General features: G+C 52.5%; 6 protein-coding genes across 6 annotated transcripts; 2 read left to right on the top strand and 4 right to left on the bottom strand.

Annotated features, from left to right (window-relative positions):
* Positions 1 to 399: 399 nt before the first annotated feature.
* Positions 400 to 1,434, bottom strand: DACRYDRAFT_104617 (uncharacterized protein; the record flags this gene model as incomplete). The annotated part of the gene is made up of 6 exons (XM_040767956.1): positions 400 to 444; positions 491 to 607; positions 655 to 756; positions 807 to 860; positions 1,029 to 1,174; positions 1,224 to 1,434. The coding sequence occupies 6 exons, from the start codon at positions 1,432 to 1,434 to the stop codon at positions 400 to 402; spliced, it is 675 nt and encodes a 224-aa protein (XP_040631636.1).
* A 2,994-nt stretch (positions 1,435 to 4,428) lies between these two features.
* Positions 4,429 to 5,584, bottom strand: DACRYDRAFT_104616 (uncharacterized protein; the record flags this gene model as incomplete). Its single annotated transcript, XM_040767955.1, has 5 exons — positions 4,429 to 4,501; positions 4,554 to 4,590; positions 4,643 to 4,931; positions 4,988 to 5,054; positions 5,310 to 5,584. The coding sequence occupies 5 exons, from the start codon at positions 5,582 to 5,584 to the stop codon at positions 4,429 to 4,431; spliced, it is 741 nt and encodes a 246-aa protein (XP_040631635.1).
* Positions 5,585 to 8,397: 2,813 nt separating this feature from the next.
* On the bottom strand, positions 8,398 to 9,819 carry DACRYDRAFT_20381 (uncharacterized protein). Its single transcript, XM_040771915.1, is given in 4 exon segments — positions 8,398 to 8,950; positions 9,011 to 9,124; positions 9,145 to 9,670; positions 9,689 to 9,819. The coding sequence occupies 2 exon segments, from the start codon at positions 9,610 to 9,612 to the stop codon at positions 9,011 to 9,013; spliced, it is 582 nt and encodes a 193-aa protein (XP_040631634.1). The 5' UTR covers positions 9,613 to 9,670; positions 9,689 to 9,819; the 3' UTR covers positions 8,398 to 8,950.
* Positions 9,820 to 12,229: 2,410 nt separating this feature from the next.
* On the top strand, positions 12,230 to 12,829 carry DACRYDRAFT_20380 (uncharacterized protein; the record flags this gene model as incomplete). Its single annotated transcript, XM_040771914.1, has 2 exons — positions 12,230 to 12,313; positions 12,371 to 12,829. Coding segments are annotated over 2 exons (516 nt in total), but the record flags the coding sequence as incomplete, so codon positions are not given.
* Positions 12,830 to 15,648: 2,819 nt separating this feature from the next.
* Positions 15,649 to 17,524, bottom strand: DACRYDRAFT_47902 (maltose permease; the record flags this gene model as incomplete). Its single annotated transcript, XM_040774790.1, has 8 exons — positions 15,649 to 15,862; positions 15,915 to 16,040; positions 16,090 to 16,280; positions 16,331 to 16,718; positions 16,764 to 16,839; positions 16,889 to 16,984; positions 17,039 to 17,163; positions 17,214 to 17,524. 8 exons carry the CDS (start codon positions 17,522 to 17,524, stop codon positions 15,649 to 15,651), a joined length of 1,527 nt encoding a protein of 508 aa, XP_040631632.1.
* A 1,042-nt stretch (positions 17,525 to 18,566) lies between these two features.
* DACRYDRAFT_75630 (cystathionine beta-lyase) lies at positions 18,567 to 22,254 on the top strand. Its single transcript, XM_040776146.1, has 6 exons — positions 18,567 to 18,907; positions 18,961 to 19,454; positions 19,512 to 19,864; positions 19,927 to 20,272; positions 20,326 to 21,997; positions 22,050 to 22,254. The coding sequence occupies exons 1-5, from the start codon at positions 18,640 to 18,642 to the stop codon at positions 21,613 to 21,615; spliced, it is 2,751 nt and encodes a 916-aa protein (XP_040631631.1). The 5' UTR covers positions 18,567 to 18,639; the 3' UTR covers positions 21,616 to 21,997; positions 22,050 to 22,254.
* Positions 22,255 to 25,290: the final 3,036 nt, after the last annotated feature.

The following is a 25,290-nucleotide window of genomic DNA, read 5'->3' as shown; positions in this document are numbered from 1 at the left end:
CACCAGCTCATTGCTTGGTCAAGAGACATGACTAAGCCTTTATGACATGGAAGTAGCTGGTATACCTTGGCATGTGCTGGAACCTGCTGGAAGGATTGGATGGTCAGGTGACCTGCTGTGCATGGCTGTGCATGACCTCATATGACCTCATCCTTGGTCATATGACCTGATCACCTGACTAGGCTGAGTAAGCAAGATGTTCTAGCAGGTTCCACCACAGAGGTATAAATATAAGGCCTACTCTGCCTGGGACTGTCTCTTCAGACTTGGTCTCTTAGGATCATCCACAGATACCTATACTGTAGATAGGTCTTAGTCATCAGGTCTACTCCACTTCCTTGTTGCCTGCTTAGACTCTTGGCACTCTTAGGTGAGCAGACTTAGTCAGCCTGTGTTGCCCTAACAGCCCCTGTGAGATGCCAGCTTCATGGAGAGTTGATTTCCCTGTGGGCGAGTTAGCATGATGCCAACAAAGAAAAAAATCACACACCATCCAAGCATGCCACCATGCCTGGAATGCTGGACCCATAAATGATGCCACCATGGAAGGCACAGACCGCCACTGCTCCCTCAAATTGTGCTTCAAGATGAACTTGATGAGTTCAACCTGCCCAAGAGTTAGAATCGAAGTTCAAGACGGAGAGGAAGGCTCACCTGGAACTTTGCGACACCACCAATCCTCCGCCATGCTTCATGATCCTTGTTGGGGGAGGGTACCATGGCAAGGAACTTGGGGAGATCCTTGCTGGGTGGCTCCTCTCAAAATTGCATCAGTAGGGAGGAGCATATATGTGGTCTATGCTTACCTCCTCTTTGTCACTTCCCACCAGCTCCTGGGTGGTCTCTCTCACAATGCTTTCCTAGGGAACAGGTTAGCATGGGGCACAAGAAAAAAAGAAGGGAAACCTGCCTTGCAAGTCTCATCAACAGCCTTGTCTCCCTCCTCTACTGTGCACTCTTCCATGGTTGTCTTGGGCTCAGGCTCCTCTTTGGGTTCCTCGTGCAACTCCAACTCCTGTGCAATCCACCTTGAGGAATGGGTTGAACAGACCCTCGACTTCAGAGTCAAGGTCTTCAAAGGGGGTGCGGACACCTTCTTTGAGGGTGTCACCTTTGTGGACACTGGTTTCATGTTTGACTGGGGGCAATTGGCCACAGGCTCTGGCTCTGGCATCTACACAACAGTTAGCAGAGGGAAGGACACTAAGGAAAAAGAAAGGGACACATGGCAGGGGGATCCTCCTCCTCAGGCTCGTCGTCCTGTGACAAATCTACTGTCTCCCTTGACAGTGCCTTCTTCCCAGCAGTCTTTGGCACCCTCAAACCTTTTTTCATCTCTGCGGCAGAGGCCTTCTTGTTTGAAGAGGCCTTGGACTTCATCTTGGAGGACAAAGGCTTCTTACCAGAGGTGGCCCTAGTGCTGGAGGGAGCCATGTCAAAGTCAAGCAAGGATGAGAGAAGGTGATAGGGTGAAAAGAAAGAGAAAATTTATAAGGTGGCAGCATATGAAAGGTCCTGCTGCACCTCTCTTTATACATTGGGTCAGAATAGGTTCCGTCAAGGAAGTTCAAAGGCCTGAGGTTTAGACCACATGGCCTTGATGACTGAATGGCCTTCACACATAGGCCCTGACTCAAACAATGCTCGCACCACCATATTGCTGCCTACTGCCACTCAAAAGGCCACCTCAAACCACCGATTCAAACCACCCCCACTGTGACTCATTAATCTGTTCCAGAAGATTCCTCAACAATGGTAATGTGACTGAGGACAGTCAGTGAATAAGTCCCCCACAAGATGTGCTGCACATTTGAGTTTTGAGTTTGAATCTGACCTTCAAACACCTCTTCAAATGACATGTCAAACTCGGCCAGACCGGACTATTGGAAGTAAGAAGTGGACCCTAGACATAGCATTAGGTAATATAGAGTAGACATAGATTAGTAGTAGTCCGAAGGTCTGAACTGCTCCAAACGTATATAGGAGGATTCGGATACTCCCGATAGGGACCCGGACTCCTCTCTCTCACTTACTCTCGACCTCACTCATTCAAGACGGGTGATCATATAACCTATACCTAATACTACTGCTTTACTTTCTTTACAGTCACTCTTTAGTCTCTCCTACTAGGATCATTCCGAGTCTCGATTCGAACGCTCGACCTGAGCAGACTACATTCATTCACCTTCTTCGAGTCCGTTCTCGAATCCCTCTTCTTCGGACTCCCCTCGGAGTGCTGTGGCGGGCTTCAGAGAGCACACAGGACCTTCGAACTGACATTCATGTGGCTCTACCTTAGGAGTCAACCTTCGATTCGGCCTTGGCGTCACCTAGTTCTAACTACTACAAAGTACGGGCCACTATAGTGGACTCCCCCTCCAGCAAACCTTCTCCTGACTCCTCATTGGGAGGTGTAGAGTACAGAAGCTACAATCAAGATAGTGATGTTCTTGAGCTCATCGCAAGCTTGAGGTCTTGCAGTGGAATGGGTATGATTCGTATTATTGGCTTGGGAGACCCGCGTCACAGCACGCAAAACGGCTACTCAGGACTGAGGGCTGGTGGAAGTCCACCTATAGATGGAGTCATGATCAGACCCGCTCTCCATTGTCAAACAACGACGCACCTTTCATGCAACACATTGGGGACTATGAATGAGAGAACGGTCCTTCAGCAGGATCCAGGTCAGGGACAAACGATGAGCGCATGAGGTGGGTTTCGGTTTGAGAGGGGTGAGAGGAAAAGATGAACTGCAGACAAGATCGTGATCAGATGGGGTGCCTGCGATGAAGGACGACGAATGCTCAGTTTGAGATGTTATGTTGCAGGCGGGGAGTAAGAATGCTGTTTTGTGATATGTTAGCAAGCGGCCGAGGAAGGATGCATGGATGGGAACGTACTCGAAGTCTCATTCTGTGATGCGACACATACAGACAAAGTGCTGAGGCGTGGGAATGGGGCGGGATCGGGAAGCAGCGACAGGGCGCGGAATGAAGAGGAAGGAAGGTGGAAGGTGTTATAGTATAGAGTATTAAAGAGGAAGGAGAGCGAAGGAGATAGGAAGGATGAGGAGGAGCGAGTGTGGGGGTGAAGGGGCAGGAGGAAGGGGAAGTGGGAAGAAGGAAGTGAGTTGGTGGACTGTCAAATTCAAGTTAGACTGATCAGAAGCGCTAAGACCAAATAAACTCACTTTCTTTTTATGGGCATGTAAATTGTAATCTCTTCACCTTAGATCCCTAATGGATTGTTGATAGAGAAAACGGATTCCAAAAAGAGGCGTGGAAATTGACGTCTGAGAGTTAAGGTGTGAGAGTCGAGGTGTGCGAGTCGAGGTGTAGCAATAGGGCGATGCCAGGCAGGAGTTCGAGAGCAGGAAAGGAAGAGAAAGGAGGGTGTTGTAAGAGCGAGTGGTCTTAGAGATTGATAGAGGTTGACAGTGAAGGAAGGGCGCAGATGATAGGGCAAGGGATGAAGAGGAACAGGGTGAGGAGAGGAAGGGGACAGGAGGAAGTACGAAAATAAGGAGTCTGGGTAATAAAAACCGTCAATTTTGTTAGAATGATGCGGAGCGCTACTCACATGCATGTTCTGGATTATCCATTGTAATGTCTTCGCTTGGATGCTCGACCGTCTGATGATGGGCAAAGGTGCTTCGTGGCGGGAAATGATGCAAGGCCATCTACAGAAGAGCCCATGACCCGATGTAGCCTTGGTTGTACAACCACGGTTCACCTCTACAGCACCATATTACGGGTCTATACCCAGGCAACCAAATTGTGAACAAGAAGCAGGGTCGGTGGAAGGGCGCACTCGATGAATGGCGGCAGAACGGACGGCGAGGAGGATCATCGAAGAGAGGGTGAGTCGGAGGGACACATAGAACTACAAGCAAGATCGTCATCAGATGAGGTCAGTGCTTGAAACGACGACGCACCTTCAGTCGTATTTATTATGAGCGTTGAGCAAGACATCCGTTTGCAATATCTTAGCAGAAAGAGAGAAAGGAACGAGCCTAACCTGCTTGACATCTCGATTTGTGACAGGAGGAATATGTGGACCTACAGTACACGTGTCAGACCTTGACTCTCACAGAGAATGGGCACTAACTGTGTGCATGCCAGTGAACTACTGCTCAGCAGGTTATCATGCGTTTCTATCGCACCACCGGTTTGCCTCGACCCAGCGTGAGAGACTGTCAAATGTATATCAGATCAATGACGGGCGCTGAGCCTAATTGGACTCACCATCTATCATCGACATTGCCACGGTAACCCGCTCGTCTCATGATGTTTAATACCGCCCGAAGATCAGCAAAAGATGAGCAGTACTATCTCTGGACGAACCTCTGATCACATACAGTCTCTGTTGTACAGCCAGGGCGCACATCGAATACAACACATATCGGACCAGAAGGCGTGTCAGCAGGGGTTAAGGACGGAAGACGAGCGCGAATGTTGTGTCCACAGTGTGCTTCGGTCTGACAGGGGAGGAATAATTGCAGCTGCAGACGAGCTCATGATCAAGTGAATGAATGCAGTGAAAAGACAACGCACCTTCGGTTCCCGATAGCGTAGACGCAGTAGAAGAGCTCTATTTACCACGTGTTAGCAAAAGGGTTGGGAAAGGAAAGAAGGACACCAACGGACTTCAAGTCTTTGTTTGTGGAGGGATGAGTACGGAAGCGCTGAGGTGGGAGAGGAGCCGGAGTGAAAAATGGAGATGTGCCCGGAAGAGGTTACGGGGGGGACGACAAGGATGGATGGAGGATGATAGACCATGAAAACGGAAGGCGGAGGGAGGGAGGAGGCAACAGGGGAAGGACGGTGGAAGAGCTCAGCTGCTCGATTGTGGTCAGAACCGATGAGACGGGGTATAGGCTCTGAAAACACGATGGACCTTCGGAGTTGGGCATTGCAGGTACAGAACGGGGCCTATGCTGGTCATATGTTAGCAAGAATAGAGAATGGAAAGAAGGGTATCGACGTACTACGATTGGCAATTTGTGTTGAGACCCAACAGGTTCGCGGTACTCGGAAAACAGATCTATAGATAAACTGAAGATCAGAGGTAGTCTCTATGTCAGATGATAACGCGCCTTTTATTGAAACAAGATAGGGGTGAGCGCAGCGGAAAGGATGGCAACGATGGGCGACATTCAGCGGCACGACGTCCAGCTGCGCATGGGGTCATGGCGAGTGCTGTGAAACGCGGGCATACATTTGATTACACCTCTATTAGAGCTGGGGAAACAGGTATCTGTTTGTGATGTGTTAGTATGGGGTGCGAAAGGAAGAGAGGTTCCAACGCACCTTAGATCTCGGTTGGTGACAAAAGTGGGAATAGAGCGGTGCGGGGAAGGACGGGGAAGGATCACGTGGGAAGATGAGGAAGGATTGAGTAGAATGAGGGAGGGGGAGGGGAAGGGAGAGTGGGGGGTGGTAGTACTGAAGCAAGATGCCATACCTGGCGCAATGCTGGACGCGCCCTTCATATACTGCACGTAGGAGGGGAGTTGAAGTCCTGTGATGGATGCAATGAAGATGTGATGGGTCTTGTGATCAGCCCAGATCACTCTCAGAGACATAGAGGAACAGCCAATTGCCACATTAGCATACATGAACGCGACACAGATCTGCATACCAGCATCACGGATCGGCAGCAATTGCGTCCTGAACTGAACCAGGCGCGCTCAGGATTACGTCACATGGCAGGCAAGCTTGGTGGCACGTGAAGGATGGGCACATGGACGCCTCGGAGTTGCGGACAAACAAGACACCCGCATCTCCGAGTCGACACACGTGGAAGACACGTGCAAATTCTTCACGTGTCACCGATCCATGTCTCGATCCGGGCCGATCACGGGATCCGTCACGTCCTCATCGCGTCCATCACGGGACTTCAACTCCCCTCGTACGCGCAGTATATGAAGGGCGCGTCCAGCATTGCGCCAGGTATGGCATCTTGCTTCAATACTACTATCCCCCACTTCTCCTCCCCCTCCTCCCTCCTCATCCCCCCTCCCTCATCCTATGTCGTTCTACTCAATCCTTCCTTCTCTTCCCGCGTGATCCTTCCCCGTCCTTCCCCCCACCGCCTCATTCCCATACCTTGATACTTCGTTGGTATACCTCTGGTGACAAACCGAGATGTAAGGTGCGCTCGATCCTCCCTTCCTTTCTCTATCCCTCTAACAGCAAACAGATGCCTCTTCTCCTGGCTGCAGTAGGTGCAACTAAAGGTACGTCCTTGTTTCACCGCACTCATATCATACCATGGCCTCATATACAGCTTTATGTTGCCGTCGCACCCGTCCTCGGCCCATCGTTGTCATTCTTTCAGCAGCTCTGGCCCCACTCATGTTTCAAAACAAGACACGCCATCGTCTGAGATAGAGACTGCTTGTGATCTTGGGCTCATCTACTGTAGAGGCTTACATGTTTCCTGAGTACCGCTAAGTCGTTTGGCCTCAACACGAATCAGCTACTGCAGTATATCGACCCACTTGCTTTCTTTCTCAATCCCTGCTGACTCACGACAACTTCGGCCTTGTTCTGTACCTGCGATATGGACTAACAGCGTCACTGCAGTACGTCGACTCCCTTCCTTCCTTTCTCGATCCTTGCTAACACATGACAACTTAGACCTTGTTCTGTGCCTGCAATATATCTATCTGATGGTCCGTCGTGTTTCCTTGACACTCTCCTTTCTCTTCCTTTGCCACCCTCCAACTTCCCTCCGATTCCCCTCCACCCCCACACTTCAGCTTTCATCACACCTCAGCAGTTTTCCCATCTCCATCCCTTTCCACCTTGAGGTCTAAAGTATGTTCACGCCCTTGCTTTCCCAATCTACACGCTGACTAGCCACACTCCCACACTGTAATAAGACCTAAAGTACGTTCACGTCCTTTCTTTCTCTCCCAATACCTTTGCTAACATGTGATGAACAGAGCTCCTGCACCTATAATCTGGGAAATCGAACATATGTTGTTCTTTTCCTGCAGACATCAAGCTGAACCAGAGCTTGTCTGCAGCTGCATTCTCCCTGTCACGCCTCCCTGTCAGAAGGAAGACAAGCATTGGTCCTATGTCTCATACTATTTTGATCGGTACTGACACTCTTATAGATCAACTACCACTGCTGAACGCTTGTCACAATTAGATTTGTCTCACTATTCATAGACCCATGTCTGTCTATCTCTCACAATCATACAACACGTGTCCACGCCATCTGCCATCTACAACAGGCAATTACCACATCTGCATATACGAACTGCACACCTGGGCTGTCACAATGGCAATTCGCAAAGACCTTGACGCCAGTGGAAGCATGTCAGTTTCATATGGGAGGCCGCTACATGTCAAGTACAAAGTGATGGAAAGAGCAGATCCATCGTATGGGGTGTTGTAATTGACTGTTCATACATTTCTGACCCCCATTTTTTGTGGAATCCTTACTTCAAAGAGCTTCCTGGTCTTGCCTCTCAGACAGTTCTTCATCTGTTCTCCATTCTCCGGTACCCGTCCCGTCCCCTCAAGTTGCTTCAGGTTATGGGTACACCAACGTTCTATCAACATTCGGTGTCTCTTTTCCCGTCGAGCAGAACAGCAGCATCTGGTTCAACGGTCTGGTCTTCTCCGACAACTTAGGGCCGCTATTGGTGCTGGATCCACCCCAATTCTGGTTTGGCTGTCTATTCCGCATGCTCGCGGCTCTGTCCGCTACATTCTGTATATCACGGCCTTCCAGGTTACGCTATCCCCAGAGAAAGCAACTCCGGAATTCCGGTTCGGACCCAGTGGCTTGGCAGTACGAGGTATGGCTGCAGGTTGTTGTCAAGAAGATGCTCGGGTATGTACAATGCCACTGGGCAGAGATTGGTTACGTACGAGAGCCCCTTGAATTCAATCCTAGTGCACAACACAGTTTGGATTTGAGACTACCATTAGCATAAAGCATGCCCGCAAGCCTACATAGAATTACATCGAAACAAACGGACGGGAAACAGAGACTAAGACTGCAACTGGAACTGGAACTGGAACTGTAAAACACTGAAGGCTTTCCTACTCGTATCCCACGACAATTGGGCATCTCGAAATAGTAAGAGGAAGAGAGGCAGAGGAGTGTGGAGATCAGGAAACACTAAGCATCGAACACGCGAACACGAAAGGACCGAACGCAAAACGCAAGAGTCCGACAACACGTACATGAACTAAACGAACGAGGTGTACTCGTGATACTTGCGCTGCGTGTGCATTGATAAAGGTTGAGGTATGTGCGCCCAGCGACCTGCGTGTGCTAGGGTGCGAGAGTGGTATGGTGGGAAGGGGTAGTACAGCGCCTTAGGATAGGATAGGGTAGGGTAGGGTAGGGGATGAGATGGAATGGGATAGGATACGTGAGGTAGGGTGGGATACGGTGCGCTGGCGGGTGCGCTCGGTCTATTAAGAGGCTTGGGAGAATGGAGCAGGTGGAAGTCGAAGTGGAAATCGGAAGTCGGAAATCGGGAAATCGGGTCGGATGAGATTCAGAGGCAGTCGGAGTCGGAGAACAGTTAGTCTTCATGTTCTTTTTTCGTGTATTTCGGTCGGATAGCCAGCAGGCAAGAGCGAGGGGTCGGAACGTCCAGCCAGCCGCAGCCGCACGGCAGCACACACTCCAGCCGGCACTCAATCCTCTTCCCCCTCCTCGTCCTCATCCTCGTCGTCCTCCCCTCCAAGCCCTTTCATCCAGATCATCGCTTCCCTCATATGAGCCGGAGGCAGCCCACTCCCTCCATACCAGGGCGTTTCCCACACTCTGAGCTCCCTAGCCCCAGGCTGGAGGGAAGTGACTTGCCCGGGGACGTACGGGGGGGGACGCTCGTGTGAGGGGAGAGAGGAAGCGAGGTGCGCGTGTTCTGTTAGGAGCTTGTTACGCTCTGCGAGGAGGGACTCGACGTGCTCGATCGCTGACCGCGCAAGTACAAAGTCCTGATCAGCTGTCCTCCCCCGGGGTTGAGGCAACGAACTCACTCTTTGTAAGGACAAGCGCTTCGCTCTTTACCACTCCTCCGAGCCCGAACTCCTCTTCCTCTTTTCGCTTCCTTCCCTTCCCCTTCCTCTCCAAGTTCTCTCCCTCTCCCCTGGAGCTAACAGCCCCCACCCCCGGCCCACCAGCAGCAACGACGTCCCTCAAGCTCGGTACGACCTCACACAGCGCCTCGTAGCCCTTGCGGATCGTAGCGCGTCTCTTCTGCTCAGAATGGATATGGTTCGCCTTTTTCTGTTCTTCGCTCAACAGCGCTACAGGCCGGGTCTTGACAGTACTCGTCATCCCAGCCATGGCACGTTTGGTGTCGCTCTCTGTCGGGCTAGGCTGGGTGGGACTCCACTGGTTCTGGCTAGGCGCGTCGGTGGAAGAGGTTTTGGAGCGTTTGGCGGGTGGCTGGGCGGGGGGAGTGGGAGGGGTGCGTTTGGGGTCGCCTTTCACTTCCGCCGTTTGAGGGGTGGGGTTGGGTTTGAGAGGGGTGGGCGTGGTTTGACCTCGCGCGGAAGCGAGGGAGAGGTAGCCTGGGAAGGAGCTGTACCCCTGCCCCTCCCCCTGGCCTTGGGGGGTAGGGAACTGGGGCATGCCTACGTCTGTGCCGCGGTATATGATCCTTTGTTCTCCTGTTGGGGAGTAGTACTGCTGGGAATGGGAGTGGGAGTGGGAGTGGGAGTGGGAGTGTGGTTGGGAGGGAGGGGAAGCGAACCCCATGAGTTCTGATGTTCGTTTCTGGACTTCGGGGGGTATGATTATGGGCTCGAGGATATGGTCTCCTCTTAACGAGGGATATCGTTGTGGTTGTGGTTCCTGTTGTTGTTGTTGTTGCTGCTGCTGCTGTTGTTGCCATATATCTGTATGTGTACGCCTGTCTGAAGGAGAATAAGGCGTATGTGGTGAATGTGGTTCATAGCGATACTGAGGGAGGAACATATCCTGCTGTTGTTGTTGCTGTTGCTGTTGGGGGATATGATCATTCGACCTGAGCGCAGTAGGGGAGTGCACATGACCATGAGAATTCCCATGTGGAAATGTCTGAGTTGATCGGGGACTCGTGCTTGTAGGGAGAGGTGGTACGGTGACAGTACCGTGCGAGTCTGGACGGCGCATGATTATCCCAGGAGGCGTAGGCTTGTGAAAATGGAGGGAAGAAGAAGGTGTAGGGGATGGGTTAGGTGATCGAGAGAGAGAGAGAGCACGAGGTCGGGTTATCTGAGATGGGGCCATGATTGGGTGTGAGTGATGAGAGCAAGAGGACGGAGAAAGGTAGAAAGGTAGACGCACCAATGTGGCGTTGACTGTATTCGGAGATGAAGAAGTTCTTTAGCCCGAAAGTGATATCTCTTTGTTGTGTGGGCAGGTGAATGTCTGGGGTGAGTGTGAATGGGGTGCGACAGCAAGCTCACACGGAGGCAATTAGAATTCGTATAGCCCCGTTCAACTCGGATCACCTCCCGTCTAGTGCTTTTGGAAACCACCCTTGTTTCTTGTTTCTTGTTTCTTGTTTCTTGTTTCTTGCTTCTTGCTTCTTGCGCTTCTGCTTCTTGCGTTGGACACTTGGACGTCGTGGAAGAGAGATAAGAAGTGCTGGGTGAGGGGTGTCCCTTAGCGAATAGAATGCAGAATGCTACCGAGACAAGTCGCTTGGATCGTCGGAGATGCGGGTTACCAGTGCACGGGCGCCTAACCCAGTGCGGGGATGAAGGGAGGGGAGGGGTCACGGGCCGAGCAAGCGTCTGACAGGCTCAAGCCTCGTGGAGAGCTGAGGGGGGAGATGGTCAAAAGGTACACCTCGAGGAGGTGAGGGGTTGAATGTGAAGGTGAGCCAATCTGGTATTATATGCCTACCCGATGCTTACGTACACGCGGTGTTTGTCTAGGATCTGCCGTTGCCCCCCTCCTATAGCTATTACCATGCATTCCTGCACACTCACGCCGGTCACCGCCGTCCCCCTCTATCTGCCGATGTACGACCCGATTTGTGCATGAGCCGATGACGCGCTCTGTCTCACTCTTCAACTCCGCTAAGAATGTCTTACGTACATCCGGTGTTTATCTTCAGTTTCCCTTTACTTGGTTATTCGATCACTGCATATACCCAAGGCACTTCCGCGGTCATCTCCCCACATTCCCCCGCGTACATCCCCGAACTATCAAGAGCACATAATCGTCCCATCAGCCCCTTCCCTCCTAACACCCCAGAAGCTGCGCATCAGCCCACACCGCATTCCAGTATACCTCCCAATATCCCACGAAATCCAGGGACGAGAGGGGAAGAGAAGGCACCGCCCTTTCCCTTTCCTTCTTCCTCCTACCTTCTGCATGCCCTGCTGGCTCGATGAGAGCACGGCACACGATCATTCAGCCTCTTACGTCCCTCCCGAGGGGGTAGAGATAGGATGGGATGGGATAGGACGAGGCACCCTTTCCCTTCTTGCTGGATATATCCTCTCGCCAGCACCCACCCCAGAACGTAGTCAGCATCAACCGACATCTCGGCAGGACCACAGTTGCCACAAGTCTCGCTTCAGGCATATGGACAGCGGGTTCCCGTCCCTTCGGGAACAAACTCCCGATGAGAGATAGCAGAGAGCAGAGATAGCGGAGTTCAAGGGACTTCTCTTGCGTCGTGAAACTTGGACGTCGACCTGCTGGACATCTTATTCTCCCTATGCGATCCCCTGTCCAGAACAGCTCCGGTTCCGCGAACCGTACGGTTGCAGAAGCACGTCTTGCTCTTGCTCTTGCTCTTCCCCCAACTAACAACCAACGACAGCGCACCACGCACCACTGCACGCACCAGGGGACAGCACACCACCCCACCCAGCAAACCAACGTACAGCGCACTTTCACACGGAACGATCAGCGTGACTGCGCTCTCGTCGGAGCTCGAACCTCCCCGCCAACTCGCATGGCTCCAACCCCCGCCCGCTGCCAGCACCTGCCCTTCCCTGATCTCTTCCCCTCCTTATTGGCCCAGCTAACCAGCTAAACACCCGGGTAGGGAATCGGGATCAGGATCGGAATGGGGGTGCACGCCTGACACCTGCACCTGCACCTGCACCTGCACGTTAGTACCGACTGCGACTGGCACGCTCGGTGGTCTATCTGAGTTTGGGAGCTTAACCCTTCTCTCCCTCTCTCTGTTCTAGCCCGGGCGATGCGATACGATGCGCTGGGTTCTAACTCGCAAGTCGCGTCAAGGGAGTTACTCCTTGGGGATGGGCGGAGTTTGGAGTCTGACTCTGAGGGCGAGGGGCGAGGTTACTCCAATAGGCTTGGCTTGGATGCAAGTAGAAGCAGCTCGCAGCTCGCTGTCGGCCTTCTCACACTGACGCTTTTACAGGGCGATCGGCCGGGCGGACGTACACCCGGGCAGGGCGAGTCGTCAGGTTACTACGTTTCCGTTCGGCATGCCAAGTACTCCTTTCGAGGCTGCTCGAACTCGCCTCAAGCTCGTATGACGAGGTCCATGCGCTATTGGGATTCCACTCTGGCTGATCCTGCGCCTGTGCTGCCCGACTTCTGTCGAAACGCGCTACATTCGTGCAATTCGACGTTCTTGTGGGGCGGCGGCGGTCCTTGTGCACGCTCTGTGACAACACCGGTACACTGGCTTCCTTCTGCCTTCTGTGTATCTCTGTCGCCTTTTAGCCGGAACAGGCCGCGACTGTTTCTTGAACCGAAGGTGTATGGGCATGCGCTGCTCGCTTTCGGTGCGGGTACGGGTGCGGTTCGAGCTCCCACTCAGGCTAATGCTCTGTCCACGCGCTCTTAGGATTGTGTTGTGCATTCGTCAGCTTCCAGCTCGTCCTTCGACAGTCAGTAGGTCGGCGGCGGTCCATGTGCACGCTCAGCGACACACTACCTTCCCCTCCGCCTCCCTCGCTGTCCCCTCAGCACCGCACGGCGCTTGCGTTCGTCCCCAAACTAGAGCGAGAAGACGTATGCACTGGCACTCACTGGAGTATGCGAGCTCCTTGCGTTCCACCCGGCTGCCCGGTTGGACGAACGTTCGGTTCAGGGAGGCGATCACTACGGCGAAGGCAAGCACGAGGCCGAAGGAGAGCTCAATACTTGTGCTTGTTGGGGTTGTTGTTGTTAATTTCGATTCCTCTTACCGCTTTATTGGGTCAATATCCACTCGATCCAATATCCAATATCCAATGGTCTTCCTCCTGGTTCTTCAACACTCCCTCTCTGGTCGGTCCTGCGTGGCTCTGCCGACTTCTGCTTTCGATCCGGTTTTGCTTTCGCTTTCGTCTTCGACCCTCCTGGGGCGGGGGCATGTGTAACCAGTACGATACCGTCACAGCCTGCCGACGCATGTCCAGTACAGTCTTGCTCTCCATCTTCGCCGGAACAGCACAGCACGCCGCACCCATTCCTTGCACCAAACTAAGAGTCACGTACGCCGTCTCGTACTAGAGCACGCTGTCCTGTCTCTCTGGACGTACTACTGGGGCGCACGAACGTGCTTCAGGGCGTAACGACAATCATACTGCATAGTGCGGCACAATGATCTCCTTGTGCCCTCTCTATCTCGCTTCCTCTTACCACTCCACTGGGTCAATATCAACCTACTCAATAACATCATCATCCTCATCCTGGTTCCTCAAGTTCTTTGTCCCCGGCCGCTGTCGGTCGGCAATTGCTTCGAGGGCTACGTAGCCCGTAGCCCGTAGCCCGTGTACGATCTGGAATCCGAGCCCCTGGATCTGACCCCTAGACAGGGCGCAACAATACAATACAATCCGATGCAACCATCATCGACCCATCAGCCCATGTCCGATTCCCGTACAACACTCTTACCGCGGCATAGACAATCCCTGCAGGGTCTGTGCTCTCCGGTATTGCCCTATTCGCTAGCTCTGACATCGGCCCATTGATGACTGGCTATAAGGCTTGGCGGCCAGATCTCGGATATGACGAATCCGAGGTAAGGGCCAGGTGTAGGGAGCCCGTAACTTCCTCCTCCTTGTCAGAGATTTCTTGCGGGTTCTTTTCCCTCCGGCAAGGAGGTGCTCTACCGCCGCTGTTGGCTAAACTTGAAACGCACAACAATGTCATTGTCCACCGAATGACTCAGCACCCTTGGGAATCATCTCACCCTCCGAGATTCCGAGGCGTCGCGCTGGCAACCCGCCATACGACACCTCGGTTCCCGAACTCCGGACTGCCCACAGCCTGTCGGGCTCCGGGTGCTATATTTGTCTTCTACGCGGGAGGGACGGCGAAGGGCTCAGAAGCCTGTGTGCTGGATCGTGCGGTTGCGAGGTACCTGAATTTGGGCCAACGGAGGGGATACTTTTGCATCAGTTGGCTTAGGGAGGCGATATTGGTTTTCCCGGCTATTGTTATCTCTGGTCTATCCAAGTATCTGAATGAGCACGTCATATGCTTGGAGCGAAAGAATACCTTTACTGGCAATGAATGAACACCCATACGGTCTCGTGGTCCTTCGACAACCAGCTGCGCTTTTCCCGTCTAGTCCAGTCCGGACATTCTTCTCGTATCGCGGCTCCACTCAACGCTTTCGCGGTACCCAGCGACAACATACGCGACCGCAGTCTGGACCGCCACACCCTCTCGGACCGTTGGTCTCTTTCTTATTGTCATCTGTGAATATTCGCGTACCGGTCAGCAGTGGAACGAGTCCTTCAGAACACACTTCTGTAATATATGTTCAAACAGGGTTTCCCTTCTGCGCACTGGCAGCCGTAGCTTCGGGTCTCTCTAGCCACCGTTTACCGGCGGATCAAACTCCCGGAATTTCCACCAATACATTTGGGTTGCTCTGACACGCTCATCCGCGGAGCATATTAAACGACGTACCCTCTTTGATTACTGAAAACGTTCCCGGCGACCCGTCCCGACAGCCAGTCCGTTCAAAAGGCAGAAAGGTGCCGATGTCCAGTCAAAATCAGTTATTATTAGAGGAATAGAAGCATATATTGGCTTGAACAACATGCTCTCGTTCGGCTATCGGTAAGGAAGATGCAGTGGCACGTGGTTATCGTTTGCATGACAGACGTGTCGAGAGCAATCTTGATAAGGTCCCCATGATCTCCATCTGCCTGGGGACGGGAAGCTCTTCTGTCGGTCCACAATTTCCTCAAGGGAGAACTATTAATGATCTCGGCCTGTGGATCTCCGCCAGAAAAAAACACTTGCAACCCTGAAATCCATATGGCTGTTTTGTGCCCCTCGGTATCGGAGAGACGCATGCTGCCGATGCGTGGATCCGGCCGTCTATTGTGAGATTTATTAAAAAGGCATTAGCACCTCGCTGCGGTGACCCGGAGACGGAGTTGGTAAGCGTATTGATTTGTTCTCCACGAACGGATGTCTATTTCCTATTCCAGAGCTTTCGAAAGGTGGTGCCGGTGCTCACGGAGGTAAGTCTAAACATCGTCTTTCATGAACCACACGGACAAAAGAAGGGTCCGGTCAGAGTCACCGAAGACTAACCGCATCGTGATGGGTTGCTCCGCATGCATGATCCCAGCGTGCACACGTGAGGAAGAGAGGAATTGAGCGGTCCGAAATAACGTTGATTCATTCACTCATGATACCCCATAACTCGTCGTAAGTTGAAAAAACGCAGTCCATCCCAAACGCCTGCTACTGCTTCTCATGCACATCCGTCACGTCCTCGATCTTGTACTCCCCAAACTTGCGCGCAGTGATACGCCTCTCGAACATTACATCGAGCTCATCGACAGTGCGGTTCTTCGTCTCGGGGATGAAGAACCATGCCCAGACGGTGCCGATGGCACCGAGTCCGCCGAAGATGAAGCCGACCTTGCCGCCGAGGTTCGCCTCGTCGGGGTTGACGCTGGAGACTCGTGTTCAACAGAGATGTCAGCACGAAATACTGATCAGCTCACAGATAGGGAATGACAATGTTTGCGATCATGCCACATAAGGAGTTTATGAGGATACTGAAACCGACAGTCTTTGACCGGAGCTTGGCAGACGAAACTTCAGCGAAGATGACGTAGCCTAGAGGACCACTATAACGGCGTGAGCTAAATCCACGTCTGAGACCTTAGAGTCACATACATCCCGACTTGGTAAACTAAGTTGTAGATCAGGGTGAAGATAGCCATAGCCCAGTTCGTGCTGGTCCTGCCTGGGAGTGCGAGGAACGCGATGAGGAAGTTGACGATGGCGCATCCGACCATGCCCCAGTTGAATAGGAATCGACGTCCGAACTTGTTCACGTATACGCCAGCGATGAGGTTACCGACGATCTAATCAAACGATGAGCGTGTTAAGAGTTCGTAGGCAAAAAATTGCTTACACCAATAGCAGTCACACCGACACCGAGGCGGAATGCATTTTCGTCCGCAAAGCCGGCCAGCTCGAAGAAGTAGGTAGAGAAGCCGAGGACGAAGACGACACCGGCCACTTGCTGAAGGACGAACACCATTGACGCCACGATCGTCCTGCGCAAGTTGACACCACGGAAGAGGTCGAGGTAGGAAGCGGAGGCAGCTTCGCGCTCCTCAAGCTCGATCGTTTCCCTAATCTGGGCTACATGTAGGTCGAGATCGAGATCGGCACCAGCGAGCCTGGCGATAACCTTGCGAGCATCGTCGTTGCGGCCCTTGCGGACCAACCACCAAGGAGACTCGGGAGCGAAAGGGAGGCCAGCGAGGAGGATAACGGGGAAGATCCATTGAATGGCGCTGAATGAGGTGAATGCAGGCTCAAGCCATGATGATATGACTCACAATGGCAGACGGTATGCGTACTTGTCGTCCCGAGTGCCGGTGCCTTCAATGACGCCGTTCGACAGGAATTGGCCCACTGTGGTCGTATAAGACACCCATCAAACGACACGTAGTTCTGCACTCACAGACGATCCACAAGTTGACAGCACCAGTAGTGATACCACGGAGTGCCAGCGGGGAGATCTCAGAGGAGTAACTGGACGCGCTGGACACGTACATTCCTTTGCGTTCACGTGTAAGGATAACCCTGATGGACGCGGATGAATGAGACGTACCGAGGGCGAAGCCGTTAATCAGCTTGCCGACGAGGAGCATCGGATTTGCTTCGACTGGTGTGAAGAACTGCAGTATGATAGCGACGATGGAAACACAGCAGGCGATCGCGACGGCACCACGGCGACTGGCAAACGTCTGAGCCTAACCCAACGACGCGCGTGGAGTCAGACGTACCCAAAATGATCCGCAATCCAACCCAGGCTAAGGCCACCGAACATTCCTCCGATGGAACTAGCGGAGTTGAAGCCACTCTGCCAGGCAGCGCTAAGCACCGGCTGTCCGTCTATTATACTGCCAAAGTCACGTCGGAAGCTGGGCACGGACAAGATACCACCTCCAACTTGAGCGTCATAACCCCAGAGGAGGGCGCCAATGGACATGAACATGCACCATCCGAATGCACGCCAGTAGATACGAATGGCAGTCAGAGGTGTGTAGGAGTGTTCGTGTGCTGCAGCTTGCGCGAGCGCATCCAGGTTTGGCATCGGCTCGGCTCCTTTCTCCATGCTATTGATGTCGGACAGCGCTGGTTCGTCAAGGTGCTTGTCCGGATGGACATGCGCGTCGATCGTTGTCGCCATTACGTGGGGGACGAGAGGGCGTGCAGTCAGGATTCGTTAAAATCGTTAAATATATGCCGAGCCAAGGAAAATCGTGTTGACTAAGAAAGGGGCCCCGCGTCCAATCCAGAATATTTATAGACAAGAAGTGGGGCTTTTGGAGGACAACGTGGAATGGTCATACCACTCAAGATCCGCGTATTGGATTGATGATATGGAGAAGCGCGTCCAACCATGCGGATACAAGACAGAAGCCTGGAACAAGTGGATAGGAAGCTGATGTACCGCAGAGGACGTCGCAGAAACGCCGGAATATCTTGAGAAGAGAGTATGTGCGATGTTCTCGGAACACGTAACGTATTCGGGCTTCTCGCACAGACAATCAATTGGAGTTCGGCCCAGGTGACTTGTAGCCACATGCAGAGAAGGAACGGACAGGAACGAGGACCGTCCGGTGGCTGCAGAGTTGTCTTGTTAGGAAGTGAGTTCAATAAGCAACTCCAGCAATTGCACCTTTCTGGACTCGCGTGCTTTTGCAACGTCCCCATGGAGAAGCAGTGGGATCCGAATCGGACTGAATGAGGCCATCGTGCGGAGCATCCTTCTTGTTTCGGCATACGGTCCGTGTTCGGTGGGATGATCGGACCGAAGTCTCAATGCTGCCCAAGCGAAATCTATAGTATACTTGCTGCAAGTCCCACCAGGGGTTGCGACGACCTCGGAGATGGGGTGGGAACATGGTGGTCAAGAACCGAGGAGAGCGTGGGGGACGAGGAGGGGATCCCATCGATCCCTTGTTCAAGGGCCAAACAAGGTTGAGACAGAATATGTGTGCCACGTGATTCGTCCGGAGCCGAAAGACGGATAAGGTGGACACAGCCACATAACTTTGATCGAATGAAAAGCGGCCGAAAGACAAAGCCCGAAATGGCGCAATCGCCGAAGTCCAAGCATTGGAGGCACCCGACGACATTGAGCACACCGTTCATCCGCTCAACTTCATCGTCTCTGTCATCGACCACCATACCCTTGCCTTACAAATGGTCGTCGCTAAGCTGGACAACGGTCCTCTCACTCCAGTCAGCGAGGGGACACCCGCACTCGACTCTCCCGCCTCTGGTCCTTCAGCAAGATACGGCAAGCGCAGACCGTACCACTTCTCCACCCAATGTGTAACCGTCGAGAACCCGCTTCAGAAGGACCAGTATGGCAGTAGCAGCGTCCCCATCTACCAGACCGCGACGTTCAAGGGCATGGGAGGAGAGTATGACTATACTCGCAGTGGGAACCCGACCAGAAGTCATCTGGGTGAGTAAACTCTTGGTAATATCCACCAATCCCCCGTCTAATGCCTAGTATAGAACATCATATTGCCAAAATATCTTCTGCCGCACATGCCTTTGTCGTGTCCTCAGGAATGGCTGCTCTGGATGTCATCACGCGACTGCTGAAACCCGGAGATGAGGTAATCGCCGGGGACGATTTGTACGGTGGCACGAATCGTCTGCTCACATACTTGAAAAACAACGGTGGAATCACCGTGCACCATGCGCACACGACCGATGCCACTGCCGTAGTTCCCTACCTACGCGCAGGCAAGACCGCCATGGTGCTCCTCGAGAGCCCGACAAATCCTCTCCTCAAAGTTGTCGACATTGCTAGTATTTGCGCGAGCGTACGTCAGCTCGCACCTGACGCGCTCGTCGTCGTCGACAACACTATGATGAGCCCGTACCTTCAACGGCCGCTCGAGCACGGCGCGGATATGGTCTACGACAGCGGGACGAAGTACCTCAGCGGACATCATGATCTCATGGCCGGCGTGGTGGTCTGCGACCGGGACGACGTTGCCCAGGTACGTACTGCGGGCGCTTCCGCTTGACTAGTGCTCATAGTCCTCATGCCGTAATAGAAACTCGCCTTTACGATCAATGCCGTTGGAAATGCACTCTCGCCGTTCGACTCCTTCCTGCTCCTTCGGGGCATCAAGACTATGGCAATCCGGATGGATCGCCAGCAGTCATCGGCCATGCGCGTCGCGACCTACCTCAACAACCTAGGGTTCAAGACTTTTTACCCCGGTTTGCCCAACCACCCAGGGAGAGAAATCCACGAACGTTTGGCGAATGGATACGGTGCCGTGCTCTCATTCGTTACAGGCGATAAGGCGCTCAGCGAGCGCATCGTGGGAGCAACTCGACTCTGGGGCATCAGCGTTTCCTTCGGTGCCGTCAATTCCTTAATCTCCATGCCGTGCCTCATGTCGTACGTCCCTGATCTTCTTACGTCTTCGCTTCCGCCCGCTGACTCTCGCGTCCGCTCATCAGGCACGCTTCTATCGATGCAGCGACCCGAGCAGAACGCGGCCTGCCCGAGGACCTCATCCGCCTCTGTGTGGGTATCGAGGACCCCGCAGATCTGCTCGAGGACCTCGAGCTCGCCCTCCTCCAGGCTGGCGCTATAAGTAGCGTCGAGCTTCCTTCTGGCGAGCGTAGGCTCACCCGCGTACACCCCGACGACGGAACGGGACTCATCGGCATGGCTGTGGAGAAAATTAGCGGGAAGCTCGACGGTGTCCATCTGAAGGAGACGGACCCAGAGTCAAGGGAATGGTTCATCTCTGCCCCTGGAAAGGTCATCCTGTTCGGCGAGCACGCGGTGGTACATGGCGTGGTACGCATTGACCTAGCCTATTTCCAAGTTTCTCATCTCATTCATCTACACAGACTGCCATCGCCGCTGCAGTCAATCTTCGCTGCTTCTCTCTGACTTCACCGAGGCAAGACGGGAAGATCGGCCTTCGTCTCCCCGATCTGGGGGGCTACGAAGAGGAGTGGGTTGTTGAGGACCTCCCATGGGAAGCTCTCCGCGCGCTGGCGGATGGCGAACCCCATGGGCCCGTCTTGGACGAGCAGCTGATCGCAGCCGTGACCAACGAAACCCTCAGAAAGGAGAAGGCGACCAAAAGTTCCCAAAACGCCGCCGTCGCCTTCCTCTATCTGTACATGATGCTCGCCCGAGATGACAGCAAGCCGGCGTTCACGTTCACCGCAAGGTCGAATATGCCAATCAGTGCTGGCCTGGGCTCATCAGCCGCGTACTCGACGTGTGTCGCCTCTGCCCTCCTTTTCCTTCATCGCCGGATCAGCATGCCCCACGAGCCTGCGCCAAGCACTGCCGCACACGGAATGCACCCAGGTCATGTGCACATCTCACATGGTGGCAGAGTTGCCATCCCGAAAGAGACGGCGGACGAGATCAACGCCTGGGCGTTCATCTCAGAGAAAGTGCTCCACGGCAACCCGAGTGGTATCGATAACTCTGTAGCGGTTTATGGGGGCAGTCTGGCGTATACCCGCCCTGGGTTTGCTAGAAAGGCTGGCCTGGACCCTCTCCATGGATTCAAATCTCTTCGATTCCTCTTGGTAGACTCCAAGGTACCACGGGATACGAAGAGCCTTGTTGCAGGGGTCGGGAAGCGTAAGGCAGAGGAGCCCGATGTGATCAACCCCATCCTTGATGCAATCCAGGATATCACTGAAGAAGCACGGCGAGCGCTGGAGGATCATGAGCTTCCGCGATCTACCCTCATCTCTGGACTCGGAGCGCTGATCGATGAGAACCATGACCACCTTGTTTCCTTGGGCGTCTCACATCCGACGCTCGAGATCATCCGTGCCAAGACGGCTTCCGCACCTTACAACCTACGGACGAAGCTTACGGGCGCTGGGGGAGGAGGATGTGCTGTAACGTTGATCCCTGATGGTTTCCCGGACGAGACTCTGGAGCAGCTCGTTGCCGAGTTACGAGAGGAAGGTTTCGATGCGTACGCAACCACAGTGGGTGGGAGTGGCATGGGTGTCTTCTCGCCCCGTTCTGGCGAAGATGCCGAAGTCATCTCAACAGAGGGTGGGGATGAGCAGATGCGCGTACCGTTGAGCAAGCAATTCCTGGACAAGGATAAGACGGAACTCGCCCAGTGGGTCGAGGCTCGCGGAAGGTGGTTGTACGTCTGAGGTGTGCCTCTGGCATGACTTGAGCATCATGCAGAAATGTGTAAAATACATAGGGAAGAATAGATCTTGTTCTTGCGTCATTATGTGAGTGGTGTGAATACGCTTGCGCAAGTAGGGGACTGCCTCCTTCATTTCTTCCCCTCTCCTCCTCGCCGATTTCTACGCTCCTTCCTTTTCTTTCGCACGCTTGTTTGAATATCACATCCCCGCTCACATCCATCACTGTGCCCATCTGACGTGGATGCGAAAAGAAATAGCGACCCATAAACACATGCCGAGTGACAACACGTCATGACGCGGCTTTCTTGTTCAACTCCTCTTGGGCCGCATACATGGCCTTCTGTCGAGCATCTAACACTCTCCGCTTATCGAAATACTCGACCTGCACACCACTATCAGTTCTCCCTCTAGTGTATCTGGAAAAATACATGTACCCAGCTTTTGGCACAGCTCCCCTCATAGGCCTTGCGCTCCTTGGCGCACGTCTTGCCGGTCTCCCTCTTGGGCTCGAGGACGTTGACCTTGTCCAAGCAGGCAAAGTATTCGTCCCTCATGTCCCAGCAGTGCTTGCGGTCGTCTCGTTTGGGGACAGCCGGGGTCGACATGGTCTGGGGCGGGAGGGACGGGTGGCAAGGTGAGAAGAGCGGCCAGATGACAATGAGAGGGGATCTCAGGGACCCGTACGTGCCTTCATGACGGAGTTGCGGAACCGAGCGGACTTCACACAGAAAAGGCAGTATTGTAATGAGACGGGTAACCACCAATTAATCTATGGGCAGTTACTTCTATATTTACAATCAGTTCCGTCGTTGCTCGTATCGTGGCTGCACGGCTCGGATGCTCCTTTTCTGGGGCATCCAGTGTTCAGGGGTGTCATCGGTAGCTCTGTAGGATAGGGCAGATTATCCTCGAACAGCTGCAAGGGGAATTGCATCAATCAGTGAACGACGTGGTAAACAAAATCAATGGACGCTATCTTCACGTGTCTGGAGGATGGGTACCTGGATGCAAATACAAATCTTCAACACTCTGCGCCCCTTCGCGGCGAACCGATAGAAGGGATTGCTTCTGTATGTTGCGACTTTGAGTGTCAGACCAGACTTCCCGGATCGGTTCCCTCCCGTAGCTCTGAAACGAAATTGACTGAGCGGGAGCTCAAGGGGGGGCTAGATCTCTTGGGGCCATAGCGAGAGCATTGCCGTCTGCGTGAACCTTGCTATTGAACGTCAGGAAAACAAGGAGGCCGACAAAATCCATCGTTCTCCATGTATTCGAGGGGATGACGAGGTCCTGGAACTCGGGGGCTGGGTACAATGCAGGTAGCGATGTAGGATTCGACGGGATGATAGGCCCATGCTGGGGCGATTCGCTGCATGGGTGTGAGCAGCAGGCGCCCGCATGCCAAGGTATAGGATGGCGATGGAAGAAATCCTGCCATTCGTGTCGTCGCTACGCCCTTGATCAGGTGAGTGTGGTTAATGATAATGATGGAGAATAGAGATCGCACATCTGAACGTAATGAACAGCTGAGCAGAAGATGACATCCAGTGTTTGCAGTGTTTTGCTCGCGGGTGAGAGACATTGCAGGGGCGAAAGAAGCTTAGTCCGTTCACCGCCTCGACGGTGCCTTATGGACCAGGATAGTTCAGGGGTGGTGCTGGGGCTCGGGCTGGAATAAGTAGGTTGTTGGACACTAGCGATGTAGCTCTTATGGCAAATGTGGGGCGAGTTAGAGGCGGGCGATGGAGGAGACGAGGGTCTAAGTACGTAGAACAGGGCAAAATCCTTTAACGCCCTTGTGGCGTAGTGGTAAGATGCCGCGCTGGGTTACTATATCATGAACCCCCAAAGACGTTGTGGACAAGGTCCTGAGATTGAATCCCTTCTGTGGCTCTGAAACGAGATTAATCTATTGCTCTGGCAACTAAGAACTATTTTTTCATTCAATTTTGCTTCAAATTACGTTTTATGGACAAAAGAAGTACCAAAGTTTTGCAATTTGATTGAAAAGATTCCAATCATAAATAAATATTTTACATCATCCAAGCACCTTTTGTGCAGCCTTAGTGAATGGGCCTTGTCTCGGAGCCGAGCCTAGAAATTCCGGCTACAACCTCTTCAGTCATCAACAACTTCACTGAACTCAATTCTTCAGATCAAGATGTCTAGCAGACATGATTTATTGTACACGAGTTTTTGTTTTGCATACACTCTGTGACAGACTAAGGGAGAGATGATTTCAGTTTCAGCATGGAGCTTTCTCTCCTTGAAAGTAGCACTGGATAAAAAAAATTGGTTTCCTCTCTCTTCTGAATGCAATTCCTACTGTTACTATGTAATGAGGGCTGAAACAATGGTATTCTCTGCTGCATACCACACTTGTGTTGACAAGATGGAACCCCAGAGTTTCTCCACTCAGCTCTGAGACAAGTCTCAGTTGTGTTCTCTTCACTCACTGAGACTGCACAGAAAGTGCATGTATGATGCAAAATATTTATTTATGATTGGAATCTTTTCAATCAAATTGCAAAACTTTGGTACTTTTTTTGTCCATAAAATGTAATTTGAAGCAAAATTGAATGAAAAAATAGTTCTTAGTCACCGGAGCAATAGATTAATCTTGTTTCAGAGCCACAGAAGGGATTCGATCTCAGGACCTTGTCCACAATGTCTTTGGGGGTTCACAATATAGTAACCCAGCATGGCATCTTACCGCTATGCCACAAGGGCATTAAAGGATTTTGCCATGTTCTACATACTTGGACCCTTGTCTCCTCCATTGCCACCCTCTAACTTGCCTCACATTTGGGCCTCATCAGTTGGGCCTCATTAAATCACAGCATCCTTCACCCAAAACCTAGACTATGTCCCTAAAATCAATTGCAAACAGCTACAATTGACAACAATCAGAGCACAGTCACATGACATGACACCCCAAATGACAGCTGATACTACAATCACCCAACTCCAAGAAGGACATATCCCAGAACATGAGACATCAGTCATAGATCATGTGGGACTGACTAGACAAGAGACATAAGGTGCTGCTCTAAGCAAGCTGTATAGTCAGCCACAGACTTTGCTTCCTTTTACTTCCATACCTAGACATATATAGAACCCTAGGTATAGCCCCTGTAGCTCTTTAGAGCTAATCTCTTCAGAACCCCACAGTCCAAGGTCATTAGGTTCTAAACATGAAGCTTTAATCATTCCAAATGTGCACATAACACACACACACAATTGTGCCTGTCAGCTGCCAATCACCACTTACTCTATAAAACCCCTGTTGATCACTCCATTTGTGAACAAATGTCAAGGTATTGATTGATGCACAACTCACTACTCTCTGATTTGCTCATCACCTGTTCAGTTATTTGATCATCAACAATTGTTGGATCATGTTGCCCTCACACATTCCTTGTTTCTCCTCATAGTACTCCAATCACTTGGGATATGTTAGGGCAACACAGGCTGACTAAGTCTGCTCACCTAAGAGTGCCAAGAGTCTAAGCAGGCAACAAGGAAGTGGAGTAGACCTGATGACTAAGACCTATCTACAGTATAGGTATCTGTGGATGATCCTAAGAGACCAAGTCTGAAGAGACAGTCCCAGGCAGAGTAGGCCTTATATTTATACCTCTGTGGTGGAACCTGCTAGAACATCTTGCTTACTCA

Source organism: Dacryopinax primogenitus, assembly GCF_000292625.1.
Source record: "Dacryopinax primogenitus strain DJM-731 SS1 chromosome Unknown DACRYscaffold_3, whole genome shotgun sequence".
Taxonomy (NCBI): domain Eukaryota; kingdom Fungi; phylum Basidiomycota; class Dacrymycetes; order Dacrymycetales; family Dacrymycetaceae; genus Dacryopinax; species Dacryopinax primogenitus.
This window is presented reverse-complemented; position numbering and strand designations above follow the sequence as displayed.

What these genes read in the sequence shown, in the direction of transcription:
- DACRYDRAFT_20381 (XM_040771915.1), bottom strand. Translation starts at nt 9,612, where the DNA reads ATGCCCCAGTTCCCTACCCCCCAAGGCCAGGGGGAGGGGCAGGGGTAC.
- DACRYDRAFT_75630 (XM_040776146.1), top strand. Translation starts at nt 18,640, where the DNA reads ATGGTCGTCGCTAAGCTGGACAACGGTCCTCTCACTCCAGTCAGCGAG. An exon ending in CCCGACCAGAAGTCATCTGG is followed by an intron (nt 18,908 to 18,960) that starts GTGAGTAAACTC and finishes TGCCTAGTATAG; the next exon opens with AACATCATATTGCCAAAATA. An exon ending in ACGCGGTGGTACATGGCGTG is followed by an intron (nt 20,273 to 20,325) that starts GTACGCATTGAC and finishes TCATCTACACAG; the next exon opens with ACTGCCATCGCCGCTGCAGT.